At 50.1% G+C, this 21,563-nt stretch overlaps 6 protein-coding genes across 6 annotated transcripts; 4 read left to right on the forward strand and 2 right to left on the reverse strand.

The window, feature by feature from the left end:
• Positions 1 to 910: 910 nt before the first annotated feature.
• On the reverse strand, positions 911 to 1,833 carry LOC6902318 (uncharacterized). The gene is made up of 3 exons (XM_002133809.3): positions 1,698 to 1,833; positions 1,346 to 1,630; positions 911 to 1,271 (listed from the first exon to the last, which is right to left on the reverse strand). The coding sequence occupies exons 1-3, from the start codon at positions 1,749 to 1,751 to the stop codon at positions 1,050 to 1,052; spliced, it is 561 nt and encodes a 186-aa protein (XP_002133845.2). The 5' UTR covers positions 1,752 to 1,833; the 3' UTR covers positions 911 to 1,049.
• Positions 1,834 to 1,913: 80 nt separating this feature from the next.
• Miga (mitoguardin) lies at positions 1,914 to 4,373 on the reverse strand. Its single transcript, XM_001355692.3, has 3 exons — positions 3,829 to 4,373; positions 2,542 to 3,756; positions 1,914 to 2,482 (listed from the first exon to the last, which is right to left on the reverse strand). Exons 1-3 carry the CDS (start codon positions 3,895 to 3,897, stop codon positions 2,174 to 2,176), a joined length of 1,593 nt encoding a protein of 530 aa, XP_001355728.2. The 5' UTR covers positions 3,898 to 4,373; the 3' UTR covers positions 1,914 to 2,173.
• A 171-nt stretch (positions 4,374 to 4,544) lies between these two features.
• Ankle2 (ankyrin repeat and LEM domain-containing protein 2) lies at positions 4,545 to 11,337 on the forward strand. Its single transcript, XM_001355691.4, has 9 exons — positions 4,545 to 4,700; positions 4,958 to 5,206; positions 6,785 to 6,964; positions 7,050 to 7,879; positions 7,952 to 8,104; positions 8,186 to 9,832; positions 9,890 to 10,029; positions 10,089 to 10,220; positions 10,285 to 11,337. The coding sequence occupies exons 2-9, from the start codon at positions 4,993 to 4,995 to the stop codon at positions 10,802 to 10,804; spliced, it is 3,816 nt and encodes a 1,271-aa protein (XP_001355727.4). The 5' UTR covers positions 4,545 to 4,700; positions 4,958 to 4,992; the 3' UTR covers positions 10,805 to 11,337.
• Positions 11,338 to 11,800: 463 nt separating this feature from the next.
• LOC6902317 (malate dehydrogenase, mitochondrial-like) lies at positions 11,801 to 13,045 on the forward strand. Its single transcript, XM_002133808.3, has 2 exons — positions 11,801 to 11,990; positions 12,051 to 13,045. The coding sequence occupies exons 1-2, from the start codon at positions 11,901 to 11,903 to the stop codon at positions 12,990 to 12,992; spliced, it is 1,032 nt and encodes a 343-aa protein (XP_002133844.2). The 5' UTR covers positions 11,801 to 11,900; the 3' UTR covers positions 12,993 to 13,045.
• A 738-nt stretch (positions 13,046 to 13,783) lies between these two features.
• Positions 13,784 to 15,164, forward strand: LOC6902316 (malate dehydrogenase-like). Its single transcript, XM_002133807.3, has 3 exons — positions 13,784 to 13,987; positions 14,045 to 15,051; positions 15,131 to 15,164. The coding sequence occupies exons 1-2, from the start codon at positions 13,892 to 13,894 to the stop codon at positions 14,987 to 14,989; spliced, it is 1,041 nt and encodes a 346-aa protein (XP_002133843.2). The 5' UTR covers positions 13,784 to 13,891; the 3' UTR covers positions 14,990 to 15,051; positions 15,131 to 15,164.
• Positions 15,165 to 18,459: 3,295 nt separating this feature from the next.
• On the forward strand, positions 18,460 to 21,362 carry ppk23 (pickpocket 23). The gene is made up of 8 exons (XM_001355690.4): positions 18,460 to 19,202; positions 19,282 to 19,581; positions 19,652 to 19,733; positions 19,806 to 20,088; positions 20,146 to 20,284; positions 20,346 to 20,556; positions 20,637 to 20,813; positions 20,873 to 21,362. The coding sequence occupies exons 1-8, from the start codon at positions 18,826 to 18,828 to the stop codon at positions 20,990 to 20,992; spliced, it is 1,689 nt and encodes a 562-aa protein (XP_001355726.4). The 5' UTR covers positions 18,460 to 18,825; the 3' UTR covers positions 20,993 to 21,362.
• The last annotated feature ends 201 nt before the right edge of the window (positions 21,363 to 21,563 follow it).

Below are 21,563 nucleotides of genomic sequence, written 5' to 3' on the forward strand. Positions count from 1 at the left end.
TAAATAATGTGTAAAGACGATCGAGATCGAAAGAGAGAGAGAGAGAGAGTATAAAGAAAGAAGAACGAGAGAGATGTGAGATGAAGAAAGGAAAGATGTTTAGGCATTAAAACAGAACAATTGATAAATAAACTTAAAAAAAAAAATGATACAAAAAAAATATGAAAAATATTAAACAAAAACCAAGAAACATTTATTTACTAGCACCTAAGCGCACTGGACCAGAGAGAGAGACAGAGAAACAGAGAGAGAGATCCATAGATCCAGCGATCCCCAAGGATTCAGATCCAGATCCAGAGCCTTAGAGGCTCTCTATACCGACGCGATCTATACAGAACGAAAAGCAAAATAATGATGTGAAAACAACCTTACCAAAACGTGCTAACCCCAGGGGGATTTCCCTTCCATTCATAGTTAAGAAAGGCGGATTGTAATACACCACACCACACCCCCAAAATCACCAAATTGAAAGATAAATCAATTGGTATTAGTCGTAAGTTTAGATGATAGTACTACTACCCCCATGGCAGTAGTTTGTATAAGAAAAGAAACAAAAAACTAAAAGTTCGATTTCGATTTCGGCAGAGAGGTCTCCTCTCCGGTTGCAGACTAATCGTAGGGGTATAGGTGTGTTCTTTGTTGGATTTTCGAGAGTTTGTAATGGTTTGCATACTGCATCTACTATATCAAGCAATTGCCAATGTACACACATTATATATACATATATATCTACCATATACATATGCCACACAAAGAAAGGCAGAGAACTCATCTGATATATATACATATATGTATGTTTAGTTCCACGTATGTTTTAGCGTCTCCGAAGTCCGAACGGCAGTCCCCGACAGCAAACCAACACAAAAGCCAACCAAATGAAAGCAATTTGTTTGAATAAAACTCAAATACATAAATATGTGCGTTTTTCTTCATTATAAATATGTTTAAAACATGAAAATCAATCGAATTCTGCGAGGCCTAACAGGGAAATTGATAGCCGAACGACAGGATGTTAAGCCAAAGACCATACATAGACTGCTGATCAGTGATCACATAATATATACCGGCTCTTGGTCGCCGTCTGAGCTCACCAATAGGTAGCAGGATGTGTAAATGAAGTAGGCGACGGCCACGATGGTGTTGAGGTCTATGTAGTATAGATAGTAGATGATGAAATTGTTGCACCACACCTCCACAAAGGGCGTCCGCTCGTGGAGTATCGTGGTGGAAATGAGCAGAACCACAGCCAGGACAGTGCCCACAAGCATCATCTACCAGGGATAGTACAGTAGATATGCATAATCGGAATTACGTAGAGAGGAGCGGAAGGGTTCCCGTCACTCACCCCATTGGATGTGACCTGATTGATCTGAAAGTGGCTCATGTACTTGGCCCTAATCATAATCATGACAAGAAACGAATAGACCAGGGTCAGCACCACCGTCCAGCGCATATAGAAGAGCTCCAGCCAGGTGAGATGCGGCAATTGGATGTTGTCCACAATTATGGTCCTGCTGCAGCGTTCGGAGTTGGAGCTGTCGTCCGACACACGCACAGACACATGAACGGAGGCATCCGCATGGATGTGCACAATCTTGTTGAGCATATTGAGGGTACCAAAGCAGGCAATCTGGAGGAGGATCAGGATCAGGATCAGGTAAAGCATCATCAATGGGGCTTGGCTCTTCCACACTCACAAAGGAACTCAGCGACAATAGGCAGAAGCTCAAGTCCAGGGCCCGACACATCATTCGATTCGATCTTGTTGCAATCAGCTGCCAGAAACGACTGGCCGAGCCAGAGCGAAGTCCATGCCTGAACAGCCACACCCCCCGCTGGAGCTGCGATTGGAGGGTGGGGATGGGAATGGGAATGGAATTGGAATTGGATGCGTTGTCGGTATGGCAGCTGGATTGCTGTTTGGAGCAGGTGTAAACAGTTTTATTTTACACATGTTTTTTCTTGCGACTTAAATGCTTAATCATACAAAATGATGGCGATTCCCCCGGGGTATTGGGTAATGTGTGTTTGTGCGTGCGGGGATGGGAGTGGGAGTGGGAATGGGGATGGGTAATGGGTCATGGACTGTGCATGGATGAGGCTTTAAAATTAGTCAACTTTTTGGAGTATATGATCCTGGAAGAAGAGCTGGAGAAAGGGCAGACAGGATAAACTACTGGCTAAACTTGACGCCAATATTGTTGACGCGCGTCTGCATGTGCTGTAGGACGTCCTGCGAGAAGTCCTCGATGGTGGTGAAGCGGCTCTTCTGGAAGCTGAAGATGTCGCCCAGGAAGGACAGTAGCTGCTCGCGAAAATAGTGACAAATGTCCCGCAGATTCTCGTTGGGCCCAAAGAAGCCCCAGGCCATCAGCGGTGATATCTGCTCGGATATCACATAGAAATGCGACATGAAGCCATGGGGGAACTTGAGCATGCGCTTCTTGGCCTTCAGCACCGACCACACGGCCGTCGTGAGAGCCTGCCGAAAGGAGAACGACAATATGAATAGTCTTAACGGCGGCGGGTTTCGTTTCTTACCGTCTCTTTGAATCCGTTGGATAACCAACGATTTTGAACCACAGCCGTGACGCTGGCTGGCGGTGTGTCCAGATCCTTGAACGAGTCCAGGATGATGAAGTCCAGGCAGATGTCGTAAAAGGTCATTGCCTTGACGTTGCGCTGCTCCAGTTCCATTTGGATGCAGGGCCATGCATTGGGGTCCTTCAGGAAGTTCACCATGTCCTCGTAGCCAACGAGAAACTCCTTCGTGTCCTTGTCGCCCAGACAGAGCAGATCGGTGAGTATCTGCCTGCCCGCATCGCAGATCCACTGACCAACAGCGGGGTCCTTGAAGAGAAACTGAAACGCCAGACGGACGCAGTGAAGCTTGGCCAGGTACTCGGTGTCGGTGCTGCAGTGCACCAGCTCCGCTCGAATGGTGCGGCAGGGCACTGTGTACTCATCGTGGTGCTTCAGGGCGCTCTGGAACAGCGGATACTCCTCGTACGAGGTCTCGATGAAGCCCTCAAATTCGCGCAGATCGGCCACCTGGTCGAGGGCCGAGGCGAAGCTCTCCGCCGAATCGAAATTAGGATCGGAGCCGGCGCGACTGAGCACGCTGCCCGATTTGCGAGAGATGCGGTCATCGTCATCGCCGCCGATGCCACCGCCAGCGGTGAGGCGATCCTCCTCGGCCTCGTCTATGGAATGTTCCTCGCGAAAAAGCACCGATCGCTGGTCAAGGAAGAGCAGCTCGCTCTGCTCTTGCAGCGTGTAGGCCATCTCCAGAAGGTTCTGGATCTCGCGACAGAACTCCGAGTCCTCGGCGGTGGTCAGCGAGGCTGGGAATCCGCCCGGCGAATAGTGTGCGGCCAGAGCATCCTCCCAGAAGTTGATCACCGTGTCCAGGGCCTCCATTCCCATTACGCCCAGCTGCTGGACGGTCAGCTGGGTGACTGCTGTGGGCACAGCATTCGGTCCCCCACCACTGGGCCCCATAATGCCAATGGAGCCGGAGGCCATTGACAGCCGATCGGAGTAGGCGATTGTGGAGCCCACCGGGCTGCCAGAGCGTGCCGATGCCTTGGAGCCGGCAATCGATAGCAGATCATTGGGACTGCGCATACTGTTCCGTGTCCGACGATTTGTGTACTTCCTGGGACGACGCGGTGGACGTGGCGGCTTGCGGCGACGCAGGAAACGCGATAGGACGCCCATCAGAGCCACACCAGCGGTCAGTGAGAAGATGACGACCTGGACAATGATGGTTCAGAACGCCAGTTGAGTGGAAGAATAATAATCAGAATTGCTACTGCTTCTGCTTACCTTTGTGGTGGTGGAGACACGGAACGGCAGCAGGCTACCGCTCCATGTTGCCGGCACGTTGCGATGCATGCTATTTGAATTTTGAACACTTTCGATTTGGATGGGAGGATTGGGAATACTTTTTGTACGGATGGCTTCCTGCCTGATCTGCTCTCTCTTTCTCTCGCTGATTGTGTGCGTGCTTTGAGGTTAAGCCCCGCCGATACCAGCGCCAACACTTGGACCGCACATTGGCCACTAGGCTGTTGCTTTGCTCATCGGCTCGGGCCTGCCCTTTGGAGTTTGTTGTTTTGCCCCCTTGTTTTCCTCGAAAAAACTATGGTTTGGCAGTCACTTTTGCACGAACTGATTGCCTTGGTTTACTGGGTGTGCTGTGGAGATGAAAAGGGTTCCTTTACAGAGGTTTTTCTTGCTGCTGGTCAGTCAAAACTTTCACTTTTAGGCCTGAAAACAACAAATTGCATCACAACGTTGGGGGGACGCGCGGCGCCAGAGGGCCATCAGCTGTCACCCGTGTGTTTACCAGGGCTGGCTCGACAAGTCGATAGCTATCGCCGTGACGATATATTTTTAATAATTCTCGGTATATTTTAAAAATGGCAAATTTATCGATAACCACATCGATATCAATAATTTTATAAGAAATAACAGCATCGATATTAATTTTGTAATCAATAACACCATCGATATTTCGAAATTGATGCCGTCAGTATATTTAAGGAATATTTCTAAAATGAGACCGTATACTTTGGTATAACTCTCAGTGTCAGACGCCGTCACACTGAGGGCTAAATCTTGTTTGTAAATTTTGAGTAAAATCGTAAAACCCGTAAATCCCGTGTCGAACAAAACGCTAAGCAGTCCTGTTAAAGGTAAGATAAGAGAGAAAAGGGCATTACCGAGCGGTTCCTCCGGAAGCCGTATTTTGCTGGCCATGTGGATTTGCCTAAAAAATGGCCGAGCTTACCGAAATCCGCACATCGCGTCACTTTTTTTTGCGTCTGTTGCTGCCTGCACTGGTATTGAGCCGTGTGTAGCTGCAGTTCACATAAACCTGTGTTTGTGGCTGTGTGTGTGTGTTCGCGCTGTATTCTGTATAAGCCCTGTATGTGTACCGTTTTCCCCGCAGCATCATCGGCAGCCGGTGCTACCCTAACATTACAGATGTCCTACTTTGGCGTCTACATTCCGCCGTCCAAGGCTGGCTTTGAGGGCACCGCGTCACAGTGTGCGGGCTCCATAGCGGCGATGAATATCAAGCCAGGCCCAGAGTCGTCGTCGGCCACAAGCAACAGCACGACAGTCACAGCGACAGCAGCATCGTCAAGCGCAACAGATAATCTCAACGTGGACAACTATGAGGATCCCGAATATCCACGTAAGTGCGTTGTTACTTGTTTCAGCTACAGCTACAGCTACAGCTATTTGGCGGGGGGGACGCTTGTTGCTTCCATAGAGCGCGCGCGCGCGGTGTGTGCACACAGCCATGACCAAGTGCTTGTGTGCAAATGCGTGTGTGTGAGTGAGCAAATCCCAAGAAATTCTCGAGGCTTTCGAAGCTGTTTCGCTCGCACAGTCGATTCAACCACAATATCGTATATCGCCCCTATATGGCAATAAATTGGCACACCCACAAACCCCTACCCCTTCGATCGGTATGCTGTGTACTTTTCCTCTGCCTTGGCGTAATCCAATTAAATGCCTTTACCCGCGATTAACTTTGGCTGCCTTTGTTTGCGAGGTACACCGAACAGATGGGCCCTGGCCCCTCCTGCCTCTCATCAACAGGACCTTGAACTGCCGCCCACCAACACGACGCACATTTATTGTTGCCTTTACATTGCGCTTTTCCTTAATATGTATATTCTTCAGTTTTCGAGTGTTATTTATAAAGCCAGCTGCACAGTAGTACCAACCAAAAAAAAAAACAGTGTGTGCGTATGCGTAGGCCCCGGATTCAATATTTATATATCCCCAGCTAATGTGTCGAATGCTCCCCGGAACAATGTGGGTTGTGTGCCTCTCTCTGTTCCTGTGCCTGTGCCTGTGCCAGTCCCTGTGACTGTTTGTTAGCCCCTGCCAACAACAACAAGAACCCCAACAAAAATAAAAACAAAAGCAAAAGAAGGGTAAAAGAACGTAGAACAAAATCATCTGCGAATAGTCGAAATGTTTATACCCTTCATCACCTTTATATGACAACTAAAATGTGTTCCATGACCACATTTACGATACTTCAACATTGAATGGTGATTCAATCAATCTTAACTGTAAACTACAGTAATAGCTATGGGGAATGCAGCCCATAAAAATACACTATCGATTCCCAAAGCCTTGATTGCTGATAAAAATATAGAAATAGCAATATGAGACGATCTACAATACCAGAACTACTAAAGCTACAACAGATGGATATCTCAGGGAAATTCCATTCCACAGAAAGCTCTTCTGTTTTTATTATTTTACAAGCACAGTTTCCGTGGAATTCGGTGAAAAGTCTGAAATGTGGCAAAACAACTGAAAATCCAGCGAATTACCCTGTGCATTTAGCAAAAGGCAGGGAAATGTCGGGGCTTTGTGCCAATAACTGCGTCACACGCATGGTGGTGCCCCCGCCCCCTCCCCCTTCCCCTCCCCGTTCCGCCGTGCCAGCCAGCCGCCTCTTTGTTTTTGTTGTGGCTGTTGCTCCCTCCGCGCATTTGATTTTGTTTTGCTTACCACATTTCGCGCCTCATCTGGCAATCATTCCGCTCATTCGTTTCATTTGTCGCTTCGCCATTTTCCCCAGTTTCCCATTTCACCATTTCACCATTTCGTTATTCTCTGCTGCTCTGCCATTCGAATGGCGTGACCAGTCGCGTCGCGTCGCGTCTACTGTGCTGCTGGTAGCTAGATCTCATTTACTAATGGTACAACAATCTTCTGATTTTGAATTTGATGCCAACACCACCCACAGCCGACTCGCCCCTGTGGCTGATCTTTACCGAAAAAGCCAGGGCGTTGGAAGTGCTGCGACACTACAAGGATGCCCGCCTGCGTGAGTTCCCCAATCGCGAGCAGGCAGAAAGTTACGTGCAGTTTGGATTCGAGAGCATCGAGTCGTTGAACCGATTTGGCTGGGCCAAGCCAGTGAGCAGTAAGTGCCGACAGAGAGACAGTCACCAGTTCCCTCTGGAGATCTAATACTTTTTTTTTTGTTTTTCGTTTTCCCACCCATCCAGAGCCCCTGGCGATGAGCAACAACTTTAAGCCGTCGTCATCGGGATCGACGGACGGTCCGTACTCCACCTCGCCCCCTGCCACCTCCACCGCCACCTCCAGCAACAGCAGCGGCAGCAGCAGCAGCAGCAGCTGCATCAGTAGCCTGGCCGCCTCCATGTCGAATCTGCTGATTGTGAATCCTCCAATATCGACGCTACCCAGCATTTCCATCAACATAAGCAGCAACAAAAGTGCCACCAGTGTGCCGATCAGCGGCAGTTCCAGCGGAAGCAGCACTACCACAAACAGCGGCAGCAGCACTGGCTCTGGGATTGCGACTGGGACTGGGGCCAAACACGAGACAGCAGGAGCTAGCGGTTCCAGCAGTGAGCGTCCACCATTCCGGGCTCCCACCAAGCAGGAGCTTGTCGAGTTCCGCAAACAAATCGAGGCTGGGAACATCGAGCGGCTGCAGCGAATTGTCTGGGAGAACCCCCGTTTTCTCATCAGCAACGGGGACACCCCCACCAGCCTGAAGGAGGGCTGTCGCTACAATGCCATGCACATTTGTGCGCAGTTCAATCAGGCGCGTGCAGCCGAAGCGATTTTGAAGATCGTCACCAATCGCGAGTTCACATTTCAATATGCCGGAAAAAAGGCCAGCGCGGAGATGTGCGCCATGCTAAACGACAACCTGCTCGACTACTATTTGAATATGCCCGACAAGGCGCGCGGTGAAACGCCCTTACATTTTGCGGTGAAGAATGGCCACGTGGCCGTCGTGGAGGTCCTCCTTTCGTATCCACAATGCAAGTCGCTGTCCAACTTGGAGGGCAAAGAGCCGAAAGAAGTGAGTTGTTTGCTGTACAGAAAAGAAATCAAATCACTTTGCAATCTCTCATCTCTCTGTTGTGTCCCACAGATCATTTGTCTGCGCTCACCGCACGCCCCTCCCGCGGTTGTCAACAAGCTGGAGCTGCTATTGGGAGACCCACACTATGTGCCCGTGCTGAGGTCCGTCGCGAATGAGGTGCCGCCACAGGTGGGCCAGCCCTTTACGCCCAGCGAACCGCCGGTAAGTCGTGGTGGAGGAGGATTTACCTCTCTGTATCTGTATCCGTATCTGTATCTGTATTTCTATCTGTATCCCCATTAGAACTTGCAGCAAAAAACAAGGGACTGCGAGGGCCTCACCATGGACCTTACCATCAGCGCAGTGGCGGGACCCATGCCCCGCGAAAAGGCCATGACATTCTATCGTCGCTGGAAGACGCCGCCTCGCATTGCCTGCAATAATTTGAGTCCATTGGCCTTCTCGCCGTTTGCATCGCCGGCGAGGGTGACGCCTAACAAGTCCGTCTTCAATCGCAGCCCGAATGGCAATGGGGGAGCAGATTTGTGTCTGTCATCGACACCCGTGGGTCGGCGGGCGCTCTTCAGCCCGAAGGCAGAGGCCAGCTGCTCGCCGAAGCCTTTGTTCCTGAACGGCAAAGATTGCGAGAACAACAATAACAACAACAGCAAACCGATGGGGCCACCGATTGAGATACCAGTGACACCGATGCGTCTGAACAGACCGGATCTATTTTTGGCCTATCGCGGGGACGTCCAGTCCTCGCCCTGTAATAGCACATGGCTCGGCGACGAAACCATCGATATAGATGTGAGCTCGCAGTCATGCATGAACGATAGCTTGCGTGAGCGTCACATCAAGAACTCGGACATCGAGAAGGGCCTAGAGATGGTGGGCAGACAGCTGGCACGCCTGGAGAATCTCGAGTGGCGCGAGTACTGGGACTTTCTCGACGCGTTCGTTGACATCTCCAGCGAGAGTGGCCTGCAGCAACTGGAGGGCTATCTGCAGCAGAAGGCGGAGCAGGCCCAGGCCGAGAGGTCCGATCCAATGTATTTTGAGGCACAGATTGACGAGTATTTGGATATGGTAATCGCGGATCATCATCAGAATCAGCATCAAAGGCATGGCAAGGGCCAGGCTGTGGCGGCATCCGCTGCTGGTTCTGGTTCTGGCTCGGGCTCGGGCTCGGGCTCGGGCTCTGGTCCCAGCCCCACCACCCAGGTGATGACGCCATACACATGCGTGGAGAACTCTCTGCAGGTGTTCGCCAAGCGCATCACCAAGACCCTCATGAACAACATCGGCAACATGGTGTCGATCAACGACACCCTGCTCTGTGAGCTTAAAAGACTGAAATCGCTGATCGTCAGCTTCAAGGATGACGCCCGATTCATCAGCGTTAACTTCACCAAGGTCCACTCCCGCATTGCCCATCTGGTGGCCAGCTATGTGGCCAATTCGCAGGAGGTCAATGTAGCCATTCTCATTCAGCTTCTCCAGATGCTGCGCCGTCTCCTCCAGCTGCACGACGACCGTCGCGATCATCTGGGCTGCGTCTGTGGCAGCCTGGTGCTGATGCTCGAACAGGCTCCGGTCCATGCCGCCCAGCCGCCCGATGCCCTCAAGACCGAGAGTCTTTGTTCGGCCGCCTGGAATACGGAGCAATCGTGCCCCTGTATTTGGGATGCGAATCTCAGTCGAAAGACCAGTCGACGAAAGCGCACGGAATCGATGAAGCGTGCAGCACAGGCCTCCCAGGCCTCCCAGGCCTGCCAGGCCCAGGACTCCCCAGCACCGGGTTCTCCAACAGCCACAGCCACAGCGGCAGCGGCTGCCATCGTTTTGCGTTCCAAAGTCGAGGAATGGCCCTGGCAATTTCGTTCACGCCGCAGCCGCCCAAACAGCGACAACGACGACGATGAGGACAACAATGGGGAGGCTTTCTTTGTAAGTAGAAACGATAAATAAAACCAAGCCTGTGCTCATTTTGTGGTCTCCTTCCAGTACGATTGCAGTAATGTGCAGCAACAGGACAGCAGTAGTGATGACGAGGAGCTGTTTCGCACTCCGCCGGAGAGCATGTCACCGCGTACATCCGTCTCTCCGGAGCCTACAAGCCTACACTACAAACTCTTTATCTTTGGGTAAGTTTCTACAATAATATCCCATAATGATATCGATCGCAAAACCGAAACCCTTGCAGTAATGAGCCAACCAAGCGTGATTTGGATATCCTCAATGCCATTTTCCATGTGGATGTGGAGAAGGAGACACTGCCGCACGTGCACGCCTGGAAGACGGCCATGGAGAGCTACTCCGCAGTTGAAATGGATCTGTAAGCTACTCTATCCCCTACTTTTTTCAGTTTTGTGCATTACCAAATGTTTTTTCTCTCGCAGTTTCCCATCGCCAACAAATGTTCAGAAGACGCACAAGCCCATCCTGTGGACCGGCTCCGGCCCCTCCAAGACTTCGGAGGGCAGCGGCACCATTAGCACCAAACACAGCCAAAGCTCGATTCATCCCAAACGCCTGTTTTCTACACCCAAACTCAATGCGGTGTCATCGTTCGGACGTCGTGGGTCTGGCCCGGCAGCGGCACCATCGACGCCGCCAAAGCCAGCGCGTTTACCACGTTCCCCCGGCCAGTCGAATGGCATAGATGTTAGCGTAGCGAAGGATGTGCCAGTAAGCACGCCAGTCGAGATAACCGCATCAGCCGTGTCCCCAATGCCCGCATTTGCAGCGGCCGCAGCGGCAACCGTCTCGCAGTCATTCCAAACGCCACTCAACAAGATGCGCGGTCTGTTCAGCAAGTACCGCGAGAGTAGGACCACCATTGATGATTCGCCGATCGTCAATATCAATGGGCAGCAGCCACGCAGATCATCGCTGACCCTGGGGAACAGCAGTGATTAGGAGATGTCACACAGCCCCCAGACAACACCATACCACAGCACACCACACACCACACCACACTGTCCACAGTTATTTTTGGTTTTTTTTTTGTGTTATGTTGCAGACGTTCGTTCGTTGAGGTCCAGTCCCAAATTCATGTATTCATATATTAAATTGTCAGCACACCACAAACCACACACCACACACCACACCACACTGTCCCCAGTTCTTTTTGGTTTTTTTTGTGTTATGTTGCAGACGTTCGTCCGTTGAGGTCCAGTCCCAAATTCATGTATTCATATATTAAATTGTCGTTTTAAAAGAGAGTTTGTGTTCAAGTGTAAGCTATGTTGAATTAATTATCGTATATATTTATACCTTTTATATACCCGTCTATGAAACGTCTATGATGAAGCAAAGCACGAAGCAGAATGAAATCAAGTGGCAAGTGAAAGAAACTAGACTTATATTTACTTTTTTTTGTTAAAATTACTGTAAAGAACATAAGCATAATTTAATTATAAACAACATAATCAACAGTATAGTATTCGTTATAACGTTCGGATTTTTAATTAAAATTAAGCCTGTGAATAGAGGGACACACTTTACATTCCCTACTCATTCAGATTATATTTTCCCGGTTCCTTTTCCATATTTTATGCTTCTTGCTCCGGAGCTCTCGGAGAGCTCAAAGACTTTCCTCAGAGGCAACCAAAAGGAGCCAAACATACTGAGAGCCAGAGTTCCCTGTGGACCTCTGACTTGCTTCTTAATACCTAAGGTATTACAGAAGATTCTGGGGAGGGGTATTATCTTGAAACACTCGACGCTGATAAGCTGATTGATGATCTCAGCAACAAGAAGATTCTCTTCTCAGATACTAAAATTCTATCGAATATATGTATCTCTTAGTTATTCGATATTTAGTCACTATTCTGACCAGCGGAAACAATGAAACTCCATATTCTGGAACGAGATACGAGAGAGATACGATCATATATCCCAGAACAAAGTAAGTCGTTTTTGTTTGTTAAAAAGTTACAATGTACATTCGAAATAGTTTCAAAATTAAATAGCTCCTGAAAATAGTTCCGAGTTGTCCGGAAAATTCATCAGCATGCTCGGGAAGCAGTTCCAGAGCTCGGCCATTTCTCAATGCCGTGTCTGCTGGCGGCTCTACCAAGCGACCCCTGGCCAAATGCAGACGGTAAGAGTTTACCGTCAATGATGTAGGTGTTCCAGTCGATTAATCGTTGTTTTCTTCCAGCGCCAGTTCCGGGTGGCAGTGATTGGGGCGGTCGGAGGCATTGGCCAGCCACTGTCGCTTCTGCTGATGGCCAACAAGCTGGTGACCGAGCTGGTCCTGCATGACCTCACGGCTACCAAGGGCTTCGGGCAGGATCTGTCGCACATCGACAGGGCGTGCCAGGTGAAGTCGTTCTTCGGAGAGGACCAGATGAAGTCGGCCATAAAGGGTTCTGACATCGTGATGATTACCGCGGGAATGCCTCGCAAGCCGGGCCAGACCAGGGACTTCCTGTTCGACACCAACGCCCCGATAGTGGCAAAGGCCGCCGGCCTGGTGTCCCAGCACGCGGCCCACGCAATGGTGGGGATCATCACTAATCCGGTGAACGCCGTGGTGGCCGTTGCGGCGGAGGCGATGAAGAAGGCTGGCTACTACGACCCCGATCGGCTCTTCGGGGTGACCACACTGGATGTAGTGCGGGCCGAGAAGTTTATTGGGGACCACATGAGCATCCATCCAGGGAAGGTTCGGATACCAGTGATCGGAGGCCACGCCGGCACCACCATCGTTCCCATCTTCTCCCAGTGCCAGCCGCCCTTCGAGGGAGACGAGAAGTGCATCGCGTCGATCGTCAAACGCATCCAGACAGGCGGCGATGAGGTGGTTAAGGCCAAGGCTGGACAGGGCTCCGCCACCCTCTCGATGGCCTACGCGGCTGCCCGTTTCACCAACGCTTTAATGTTAGGTCTCAAGGGCGAGCCGGGGCCGCCCGAGTGCGCCTACGTGCAGTCCGACGCCACCGAAGCCCCGTTCTTCTCCACTCCACTCACCCTCGGTCCCAAGGGCATTGAGGAAAACCATGGCCTGCCCGAGCTGGATGAATGCGAGAAGGAGCAGCTGAAGGTAGCCGTCGACGCGTTGAAGAAGTCCGCCGCCAAGGGCGTCAAGTTCATGGAATAATTAACACATTCCTAAGTACAACGAGTAACTGTAGATGATAATGGTGTTGAAGGTCAGTGTCCGCATGGTTGAGTCGGTAGTCTCAATCTCCTATCACTCGATCTCCACGTGGCGAGTGTCCGCCTTACACTGGCGTGTGTATGGTGTCCGAGAAAAGTACATGATCTCGGTGCGCCTAGTCGCTGATCCTCAGCGAGTGTAAGAATCATTTCAGCGGCCACCACTAACCACTGGACTACTAACTATTGGAAGGCAATAGTTATCCTGTCCATCGAAAAGGACTGTCTTAATTTCAACAGTCCTGCTTGATTGTCCGTTGCAAAAAGAATGCCAAAAATGCCCTAGCGTTATCGACGTGGTATGACATCGAGGCGATCGACTCGATCCAGCGGACACTGGACTTTCACTCCACTACCACCTTGCAGCTGGGGCTGAGCTGCTGATAGATGATTTTTACAAAATAAAACAGGGGATTCAAACGAACTGTTGTTGGTTATAGCTCTAATAAATTGTGCTGTAAGGTGCGAGACTGATATTGAGAGAGGGCGGCGTCTGTTTCATTGGGGAACACCGAATTGTGTTGCTTGTTTTTATAATGAAAAGCTCCTATCAGGCTAACACCACCGCACTCCTGTTCTGCTTCCCTCTCTGGGCCATCGAGACTCTCTCTTTATCGTTCGGCTGTGTTCCGTTGATTTTCTGAAGTTACATACAATTTGTCCAATCCGTAACCTTGAGAGGATGCTCTCATTTTTAGAAGTCAGTAGTTTCCTCGATTTTGAAGTAGTCGTGGAGCTGAGTAAGCCGTTTCCGTTTGTCAAGTATTCGAAATTTAATCTTTGAACTTCCAAACCTACATTTTCCTTAAAAATTTTTGGCTTTCATTTATCAGCGTCAACATGTTCAAGAACCAGCTAAAGCTAACAAATTTTTCGAAAACTCGACTCTGCTGGCAGCTGTATCAAGCGTCCACAAGCCAAAGGTTGACGCAGACGGTAAGTCGCTTCAATCAATGACGATATAAATATCCCATCCCATCTGTTCTTTTGCAGCGGCAGTTCCGGGTGGCGGTGGTAGGAGCAGCCGGAGGCATTGGCCAGCCACTGGCGCTCCTCCTGATGACCAACAAGCTGGTCACCGAGCTGGCCCTGCACGACACCGAGACCACCCAGGGCTTCGGCAAGGATCTGTCGCACATCTCCACGGTGTGCAAGGTGAAGCCCTACTTCGGGGAGACCGAACTGAAGAAGGCCATAGACGGTTCTCACATCGTAATGATTACCGCGGGAATGCCGCGAAAGCCGGGCCAGACCAGGGACTTCCTGTTCGACACCAACGCCCCGATAGTAGCAAGGGTCGCTTGCTTGGTGGCCAAGCGTGCGCCCAAGGCTTTGGTGGGGATCATCACTAATCCGGTGAACGCCGTGGTGGCCGTTGCGGCGGAGGCGATGAAGAAGGCTGGCTGCTACGACCCCAACCGGCTCTTCGGAGTGACCACGCTGGATGTGGTGCGGGCCGAGAAGTTCATTGGGGAGCACATGAACATTCATCCGTATGATGTGAGGATACCCGTGGTCGGAGGACACGCCGGCACCACCATCGTGCCCATCTTCTCCCAGTGCCAGCCGCCCTTCGAGGGAGACGAGAAGTGCATCGCGGCGATCGTCAAACGGATCCAGACGGGCGGCGATGAGGTGGTCAAGGCCAAGGCTGGGAAGGGCTCCGCCACCCTCTCGATGGCCTACGCGGCCGCTCGCTTCACCAACGCCCTGATGCGAGGCCTCAAGGGCAAGGCATGTGCGCCCGAGTGCGCCTACGTCCAGTCCGACGCCACCGACGCCCCGTTCTTCTCCACTCCACTCTCCTTCGGCAAGGATGGAATCAAGAAAAACCATGGCCTGCCCGAGATGAATGAAAGCGAGAAGAAGCAGGTGAAGGTGGCCGTCGATGCGCTCAAGAAGTCCGCTGCCAAGGGTGTCGAGTTCATGAAAAAGTAGGAGCTTCTTGAAAATGTAGCACCTTTCGATAATACAAATTTTCAGTGCAGCATAAAAGATCGGTTGTGATCTTGAAATAGTTACCGGAATAGCGGAATAGTTTTATTTGGAAGCTATTTTAAGTGGGTGGATGCATTCCTGGCGATTCAGAGGAATGTACTGCCGGAAAAAACAACAAAAGATAAATTTCGTTGAGAGAGCTTCATAGCTGATGGACCAGTTTGAATAGAAACAGATGGACAAAGTTTAAAGGTCTCTTTTTGATCAAGAATGTATACACATTGGTATATACCTTTTCTGGGATCTGTAAATTTTATAGTGCCCCGCAACGAATACTTAAGTGATTTGCGGATAGTCGATTCGCTATAGCCATGTCCTTCGTTCCATCTTTTTGTTTATTTCCCCACATTTCCCCAGCAGATATCTTTTATACAGGCACGCCTTCGCTTTGCGGAGCGGATCACTACATAGTGGCAAATTGTTGTCCAAGTTGCAACTTTCGCTCTCACATTCTTTCGTTTTGAAATATAGTTCTCAAACTTTCCAAAAAGTGCTCGTCCGAAAAGGCGGAGAAGGACGAGAGGAGAGGTGACGGCAGCTAAAAGCGATATTAGCGCAACAAATGGTTGCAAGCAATAAAGGGGAACAAGTTCGTAATGGCTTTGTCGAGTATTACGCCCGACAGATACCCATTTAAATGTATGATTTGATCGATCAGAGCAGTCAGTTTAGAAGACCTAAATCTTTGTCTTCTTGCCCCTGAAGGTCATGCAGGTCAGGGAGAAGGCCTCTATGGCTTGTGCACATTCTCTCTCATTACTTAAGAAGTACAACGGAGTTAGAGCACAATAGAGTTCTGCACGAGTGTGTATCTTTTTGGCTGTTTGATCATCAGTACATTTGAGGGTTGTGTGATCGGAAACGAGTGCACTATACCCGTGTCCTCCACGAGCACTGGGTATGGAAGAGCCATGAAAGCAATTACCATTAATCACACACGAACACATACAGACAAATAAACGGACGGACAGGCGCACGGACGGACGGACGGACGGACAGCGGAACGGACATGGAGACCAGCCTCAAAGGAACATTCTTCGCCACCGATCGATCTTGGTGCGCAATGCAAAACGAGAAACTGAAACCGACTGAAACCAGAAAGGAAGGCCAGCTTCGGGGTGACGAAGCACCCAATACCCTTTCAGATCGATTGGTATTGCGCTGTGCAAACCATCCTGTGCTGCGCGTCCTTCTCTTCTCAAAGCAATGATACTTTCTGCAAGGGTATGAGAAAAGGAAAAACTTTTATCGAAGCCTGTATACCCTCAGCCATAGATTCTGTCCTGCCTGCCCCTCCAGTGTCCTCTTTCTCGAACTCATCCTCGAGAGTCTCGCTTACTCTCAATTTCTTATTTATGAGAGTGCTCCCAACGATGGCAGCGCTACCCACTGATCTGGGAGCATCAAGGGTCGATTGGACATGAGAAGCATCTAGATACGTGAGAGGAATTTGGTAGGAATTATGTCTAGAAATTGAGTAATGGGATTTTTGGCAACTGAAATGGCCAACATTTAAAGTTTTATGAACCAGTGCCTATAAGTGTTGATTACTTCGGCTCCACAATGATCGTATTATGATTAAATCATTATGAATATTCATGTGAAGGAGCGGTTGCTCTTCCAGCAGCGCATTCAAAATGTATGCGTGATAGTGACTTTAGGGTGATTTAAGTGAATGATTTTTATTCAACGGTGAGTATTCTTCAGTGATTGCCATTCTCTGGTATGTGTGGACCAATGCATGGGTATCTTCTAGTCGGGTTCCTGTTTCGAAAAGTTCTCCTCTCTTTGGGGTAATTTTTTTTCCTCATCCTCTGCATTTGTCAACTGGATCTGAAGAGTGTGGTGAGACGCTAGGGGACACCGGGGGCAGGGGGTAGCACTGTGGAGACGCTGTGGCGAAGGGGCCCCAACAAATTTGTTTCAATTGCCGTTCGTTTCGCTCAGTGGTCCGGCAACTTTTCAATGGCAGTGGGGGGGTGGGGGCCTTTGACAAATGATCGCTGATAAGAGGCCGAAACGAGGCAGAGAGAGCAGCAAAGAGCAGATTCGAAAACAAATTGAAAGGGAGGACCGTGGGGCAGGCAGTGGGCAGGGGGCAGGGGGCAGGGGCAAGGGTGCACCATAAGTGGGTCGCGATCGAGTTTCGATCCTAGGAGAGGTCCTAGAATGATCTTCTGGCTGCCTTTCTCTTAGCGCCGCCGGCAGGTGCAGATCTTATGTGATCGACGGGATCCTTTGCTTATTTATGCTCGGGGCCGCGCCCGGCCCGTTATGGTCTCCTGCAGGAACGGTGGCAGAGGGAGGGGAAGCTGTGTAGGGCCTGCCCTGCCCTGCCCTGCCGACTGGCGCCAGTTGGATGAGGGCTCCTGCCGCTGTTGTTGCTGCTTCACTTATCTGGCCACCGCCATCAGGGTCAACTCAATTCGGCAGTTCTTTTGTTCAGCTCGGATTCAGATTCAGATTCGGGTTTGAGTTTGGGTTTTTCGGTTTTTTGTTGGTTTTTTGGGTTCTTGGGTTTGAGCTGGTCTTGGAGATCCGTTCAGCTTTTGTGTAACTTGAGAACACTTCATGTGTTGGCTCCGAGGTTGGCTGGACAACGGAGCGAACAAAGAGCGCCGAGAGCCGAGAGCCGAGAGTCTGGGGCCGGCCGTGTCAGAAGTTCACACAAAACTTGTGAAGTTCCTTCGTCTTGTGCATCCTGAAGTGGAGCCTGTCGCGGACTGGAGTGAAGGGCGGCGCCGGAAGCTGTTCAGACAGCGCCTGACCAGCTCCTATCGAGCAATTAGCTGCGACCGACCATTCGACCATCCCATCCATCCATCCATCCATCCATCCATCCATCCAAAGCAGCTGCACTCCGGCATAGGACTGACCCACAATCTATACTCAAAGTCTAGACCAAGGTCCGGGTTTCGACAATCTAAACGAAAGCATTAGGAAAAAAAAAAACAGAAAAGGCTAGTTTTAGGAGCCGAAGTATGAAATACGCTTGACACGCTTGCATATCCAGTTTACTTAGGGATAAATGTAAGCCACAAGTCAAAGATAATCTGCAATAGATTTTAATAGACGTCCGAGCGCACGAGGGAAGCTAGTGAGCCGGGGGCTGGCTAGTCAAGCAGAGGGCTCTTGCTGATAAGTAGCATTTCATATTAGTATTTTCTTCTTCCGTTAGTACAAACGTTGTAAAGGACTGTTTGGAAATCCCTTTTTACATATCTCTTTAGGGACCTATAAGTCCAATCTGAATATAGCTTGGCAGTAGATATGCAGGTACTTTGAATCAGATTTTGCAAATATACAAAATCTCTGCTATATCTTAGCATTCAATTGATTTCAATGCTTGAACGTCCGTCCCTTGGCTTATAGTGGTAGAAACGCTCTTCTCCGGAAGGGTATCAGGGTGTAGGGTATATAGGGTATAGGTCAATCTATGTAGATGGGTCAGTCACGATTACTACCCCATTTCGGGGGCACAATCAGCGTCATGCAACATTACAGTGCCTAAACAATGAAAGGCTTTTAGTGGCCCCCGCAAAAACCCCAAAAAGTAGACACTGCCACACACCCAGCCCGTTCGCACGCAGCCACTAATGACCCACGCATCGATCCCGTTTTTTTTTTGTATTTTCACTCCTTTGTGTGTGTGGGATTTGTCCTTAGGTTAGTCCTTCAGGCAAGCTGACACGAGCCAGAGCTGCTCTGGTCGCTGGATTATTGGTGGACCATTGACTGTGGCCTCGACCGGGGCGAGCAATGTTTCTGAAACGAAAATGCCGCAAGAGAAACGCGTCCACGAGTCCACCAGGCGGCAACGAGCCCTCGAGACTCTGGTCATCTTCCGTCGGAGTCTCATCTACCAGACGAAGGAATTCTTCCAGAACTCCACCCTCCACGGCGTTCGCTACATTGCCGAAACGGGTCGTCCCATCGGTGAGAAGTTCATGTGGTTCTGCTTCACATCGATTGGTGCCGTCACCGCTCTGGTCATCATCATGAGCCTGTGGGAGAAGTTCCAAACGAATCCGACCATCACCGGTCTGGACACGGACTTTCACAACCAGAATGTCGTCTTTCCCACAACAATTGTCTGCCCAGAGGCGGCCTTCGATCATGAAAAGTCCTATGCGGCGGTCTACAAAAGTTTGGCGTGAGTACAGCACAGTCCAGTACAGCGATTGAACCGGAAATATCGGCCTTGTGGTATATACTTTGCTGCTTCCAAACAGGAACTATGACGATACGCACGCACAGATGTTTGCCCCATTCTTAGAGCTACTCACATCGCTCAACTTCGGCAACATTCGCGACGCCAAGGTGCTGTCGGAGTCGATACCCAAGGACCAACTGGAGGAGCACACCATCAGGCAGTGGGCGTTCGAGGGCCACATCAGTTGCGAGAATACCTTCGTGTCGTGCAAGTATCGCGACGAGGACATACCCTGCTGCGATCACTTCGAGCCCATCTATACGGAGCACGGCTTCTGCTATGCCTTCAACAGTCGCTTCAAGTCCACGGCCACCGAAGAGTAAGTGTGCATTTTGTCCGTCTTCTGGCCGTTTATCTGGATCTGAGCCAGGATCTTTTGTGTGTTTTAGCATCAAGACGGGAGCCCCGCACGATCTCTACGAGACGGACAAGAAGTGGGCCCTCTTCTTTGTGCCCAACAGCACCTCCAGGGTGAGTCCTGAAGGAGAAAGAATACGATTTGGGGATACTGAAAATACTAGTCCTGTCTATGTTTGATGACAGATTTTCATCTTTTCGAATGAGGAGTACTTTGGATCGGACTTCAATGCACAGATCGACTGGTCCGAGAGCCAGCTGGTGGAGGTGCGGATCTCCAAGAAGAACACCTACACCACGGACGATGCCCGCCAGCTGTCCATCGGCCAGCGAAAGTGCATCTTCAGCGATGAGGTGAAGCTCAACTACTTTCCGGACGTGTACACGTTCTCCTCCTGCATGAAGCAGTGCCGCATGAACAAGGCCATCAAGCTGTGCAAGTGCAATCCACCCTTCTACAAGCCGATAAGTGAGTCAGTCCATAAGTCCGCAGATCCTCCGTAACGGATCCTCCTCTGCCTTCCAGACAACGTTCCCATGTGCATGGTCAAGGACTTTGACTGCCTCGACGAGTTCAAGGCGAATATTACCAACATCAAGGACTGCCTGCAATGCGAGCTCAGCTGCTCCAAGACTGTGTTCAACATTGACAAGCTAATCAAGATGTGAGTGTTCCGTAGTCCTCCCCGTTTGCCGTATTTCCCTCTAATGGTCTGCCTCTCCCAGAATGGATCGACCCGAGAGTACGGGAGTACTGGTCGAGTTCCTCACATGGCCCATCATCCGCTACAAGCGTGAGGTTCTCTTCGGCTGGGTGGATCTGCTGGTGTCCTTCGGGGGCATTGCCAGTCTCTTCCTTGGCTTTTCGCTGCTATCTGGCGTTGAGATCATTTACTACTTCACGCTGCGCGCCTGCTGCATGGTCTACAAGAATCGCGTAAGTTTTCCCAGGACTCCTGCTCCTCTGCTCTGCTCTGCTCCCCTCTAATTCTCCGACTCACTCTCTTTCTGTGCCAGCAAGAGCTATATGAGATCGAGGAGCGGATTCGTAAAGAGCCTCCCCCATCGATTGATCTCCAGCTGCGGCTCAAGTCGCATTCAACACTGAGGATGGGCACCCCTCCCACCTCGGCGGTGCTGCAGGTGAAGCCCGTGGGGGAGGGAGGCGGAGGATCTCAGCGAAAACACGAAATGGTTTGTTCTGCAATGCAATTTTTTTTGGTTTTCTTATCTATCTTCTTTGTCGTTTGCAGAGCTTTTATAACCACACAAAGAATTTGTATCGCAGCCCCAAAGTTTTGCCCGATCATGGGTATGGATCCACCACCATGAAATCTTGGAAAGCGTCCGATCAGGCACAGTATATTCCTTGAGTTTCGTGAATTGAAAGCAATCGATAACAGCCTTCGATGACAGCAAAGTAGTATATACCAATCGATAACAGCCTTCGATAACAGCACAGTAGTATTTTACTTGAGTTTCGGGAATATTTCGAATCGAAAGACGTCGATAACAGCCTTCGACGATAGCTTGGTCGATAACACCGATTAACACTGGGTGGCAGATAATTGTATTCCTTAAATATCGTACCGCCTGCCCATTTAGGAGGAGGCGTCGCTGCGGAGTGTGAATTTTGAATTGCGGTCTTGCTTTTAATTAAATATATATATCATATAAAACTATATCAAAATAAATAACCAACATACCAATACGTACAGCACAGTAATAAAGAACGTACATACAAACTATATATTCGGCTCAAAAAATAGTAGAAAAACAGAGTGAAATTGTTTCAGCTGCCGCCACAGGAATACAGGAATGTGCCGCCCGTCGACCGTCGCCCTCCGCCGGCCGCTCGCCGCCACCAACGATGGATTTTTCTCCCAATTAAACTTCAGTCTTCAGTGCTGCATACTTAGCGGCGGAGTTCAGTGCACTGTGGGT

Source organism: Drosophila pseudoobscura, chromosome X (genome assembly GCF_009870125.1).
Source record: "Drosophila pseudoobscura strain MV-25-SWS-2005 chromosome X, UCI_Dpse_MV25, whole genome shotgun sequence".
In the NCBI taxonomy this organism is placed as follows: domain Eukaryota; kingdom Metazoa; phylum Arthropoda; class Insecta; order Diptera; family Drosophilidae; genus Drosophila; species Drosophila pseudoobscura.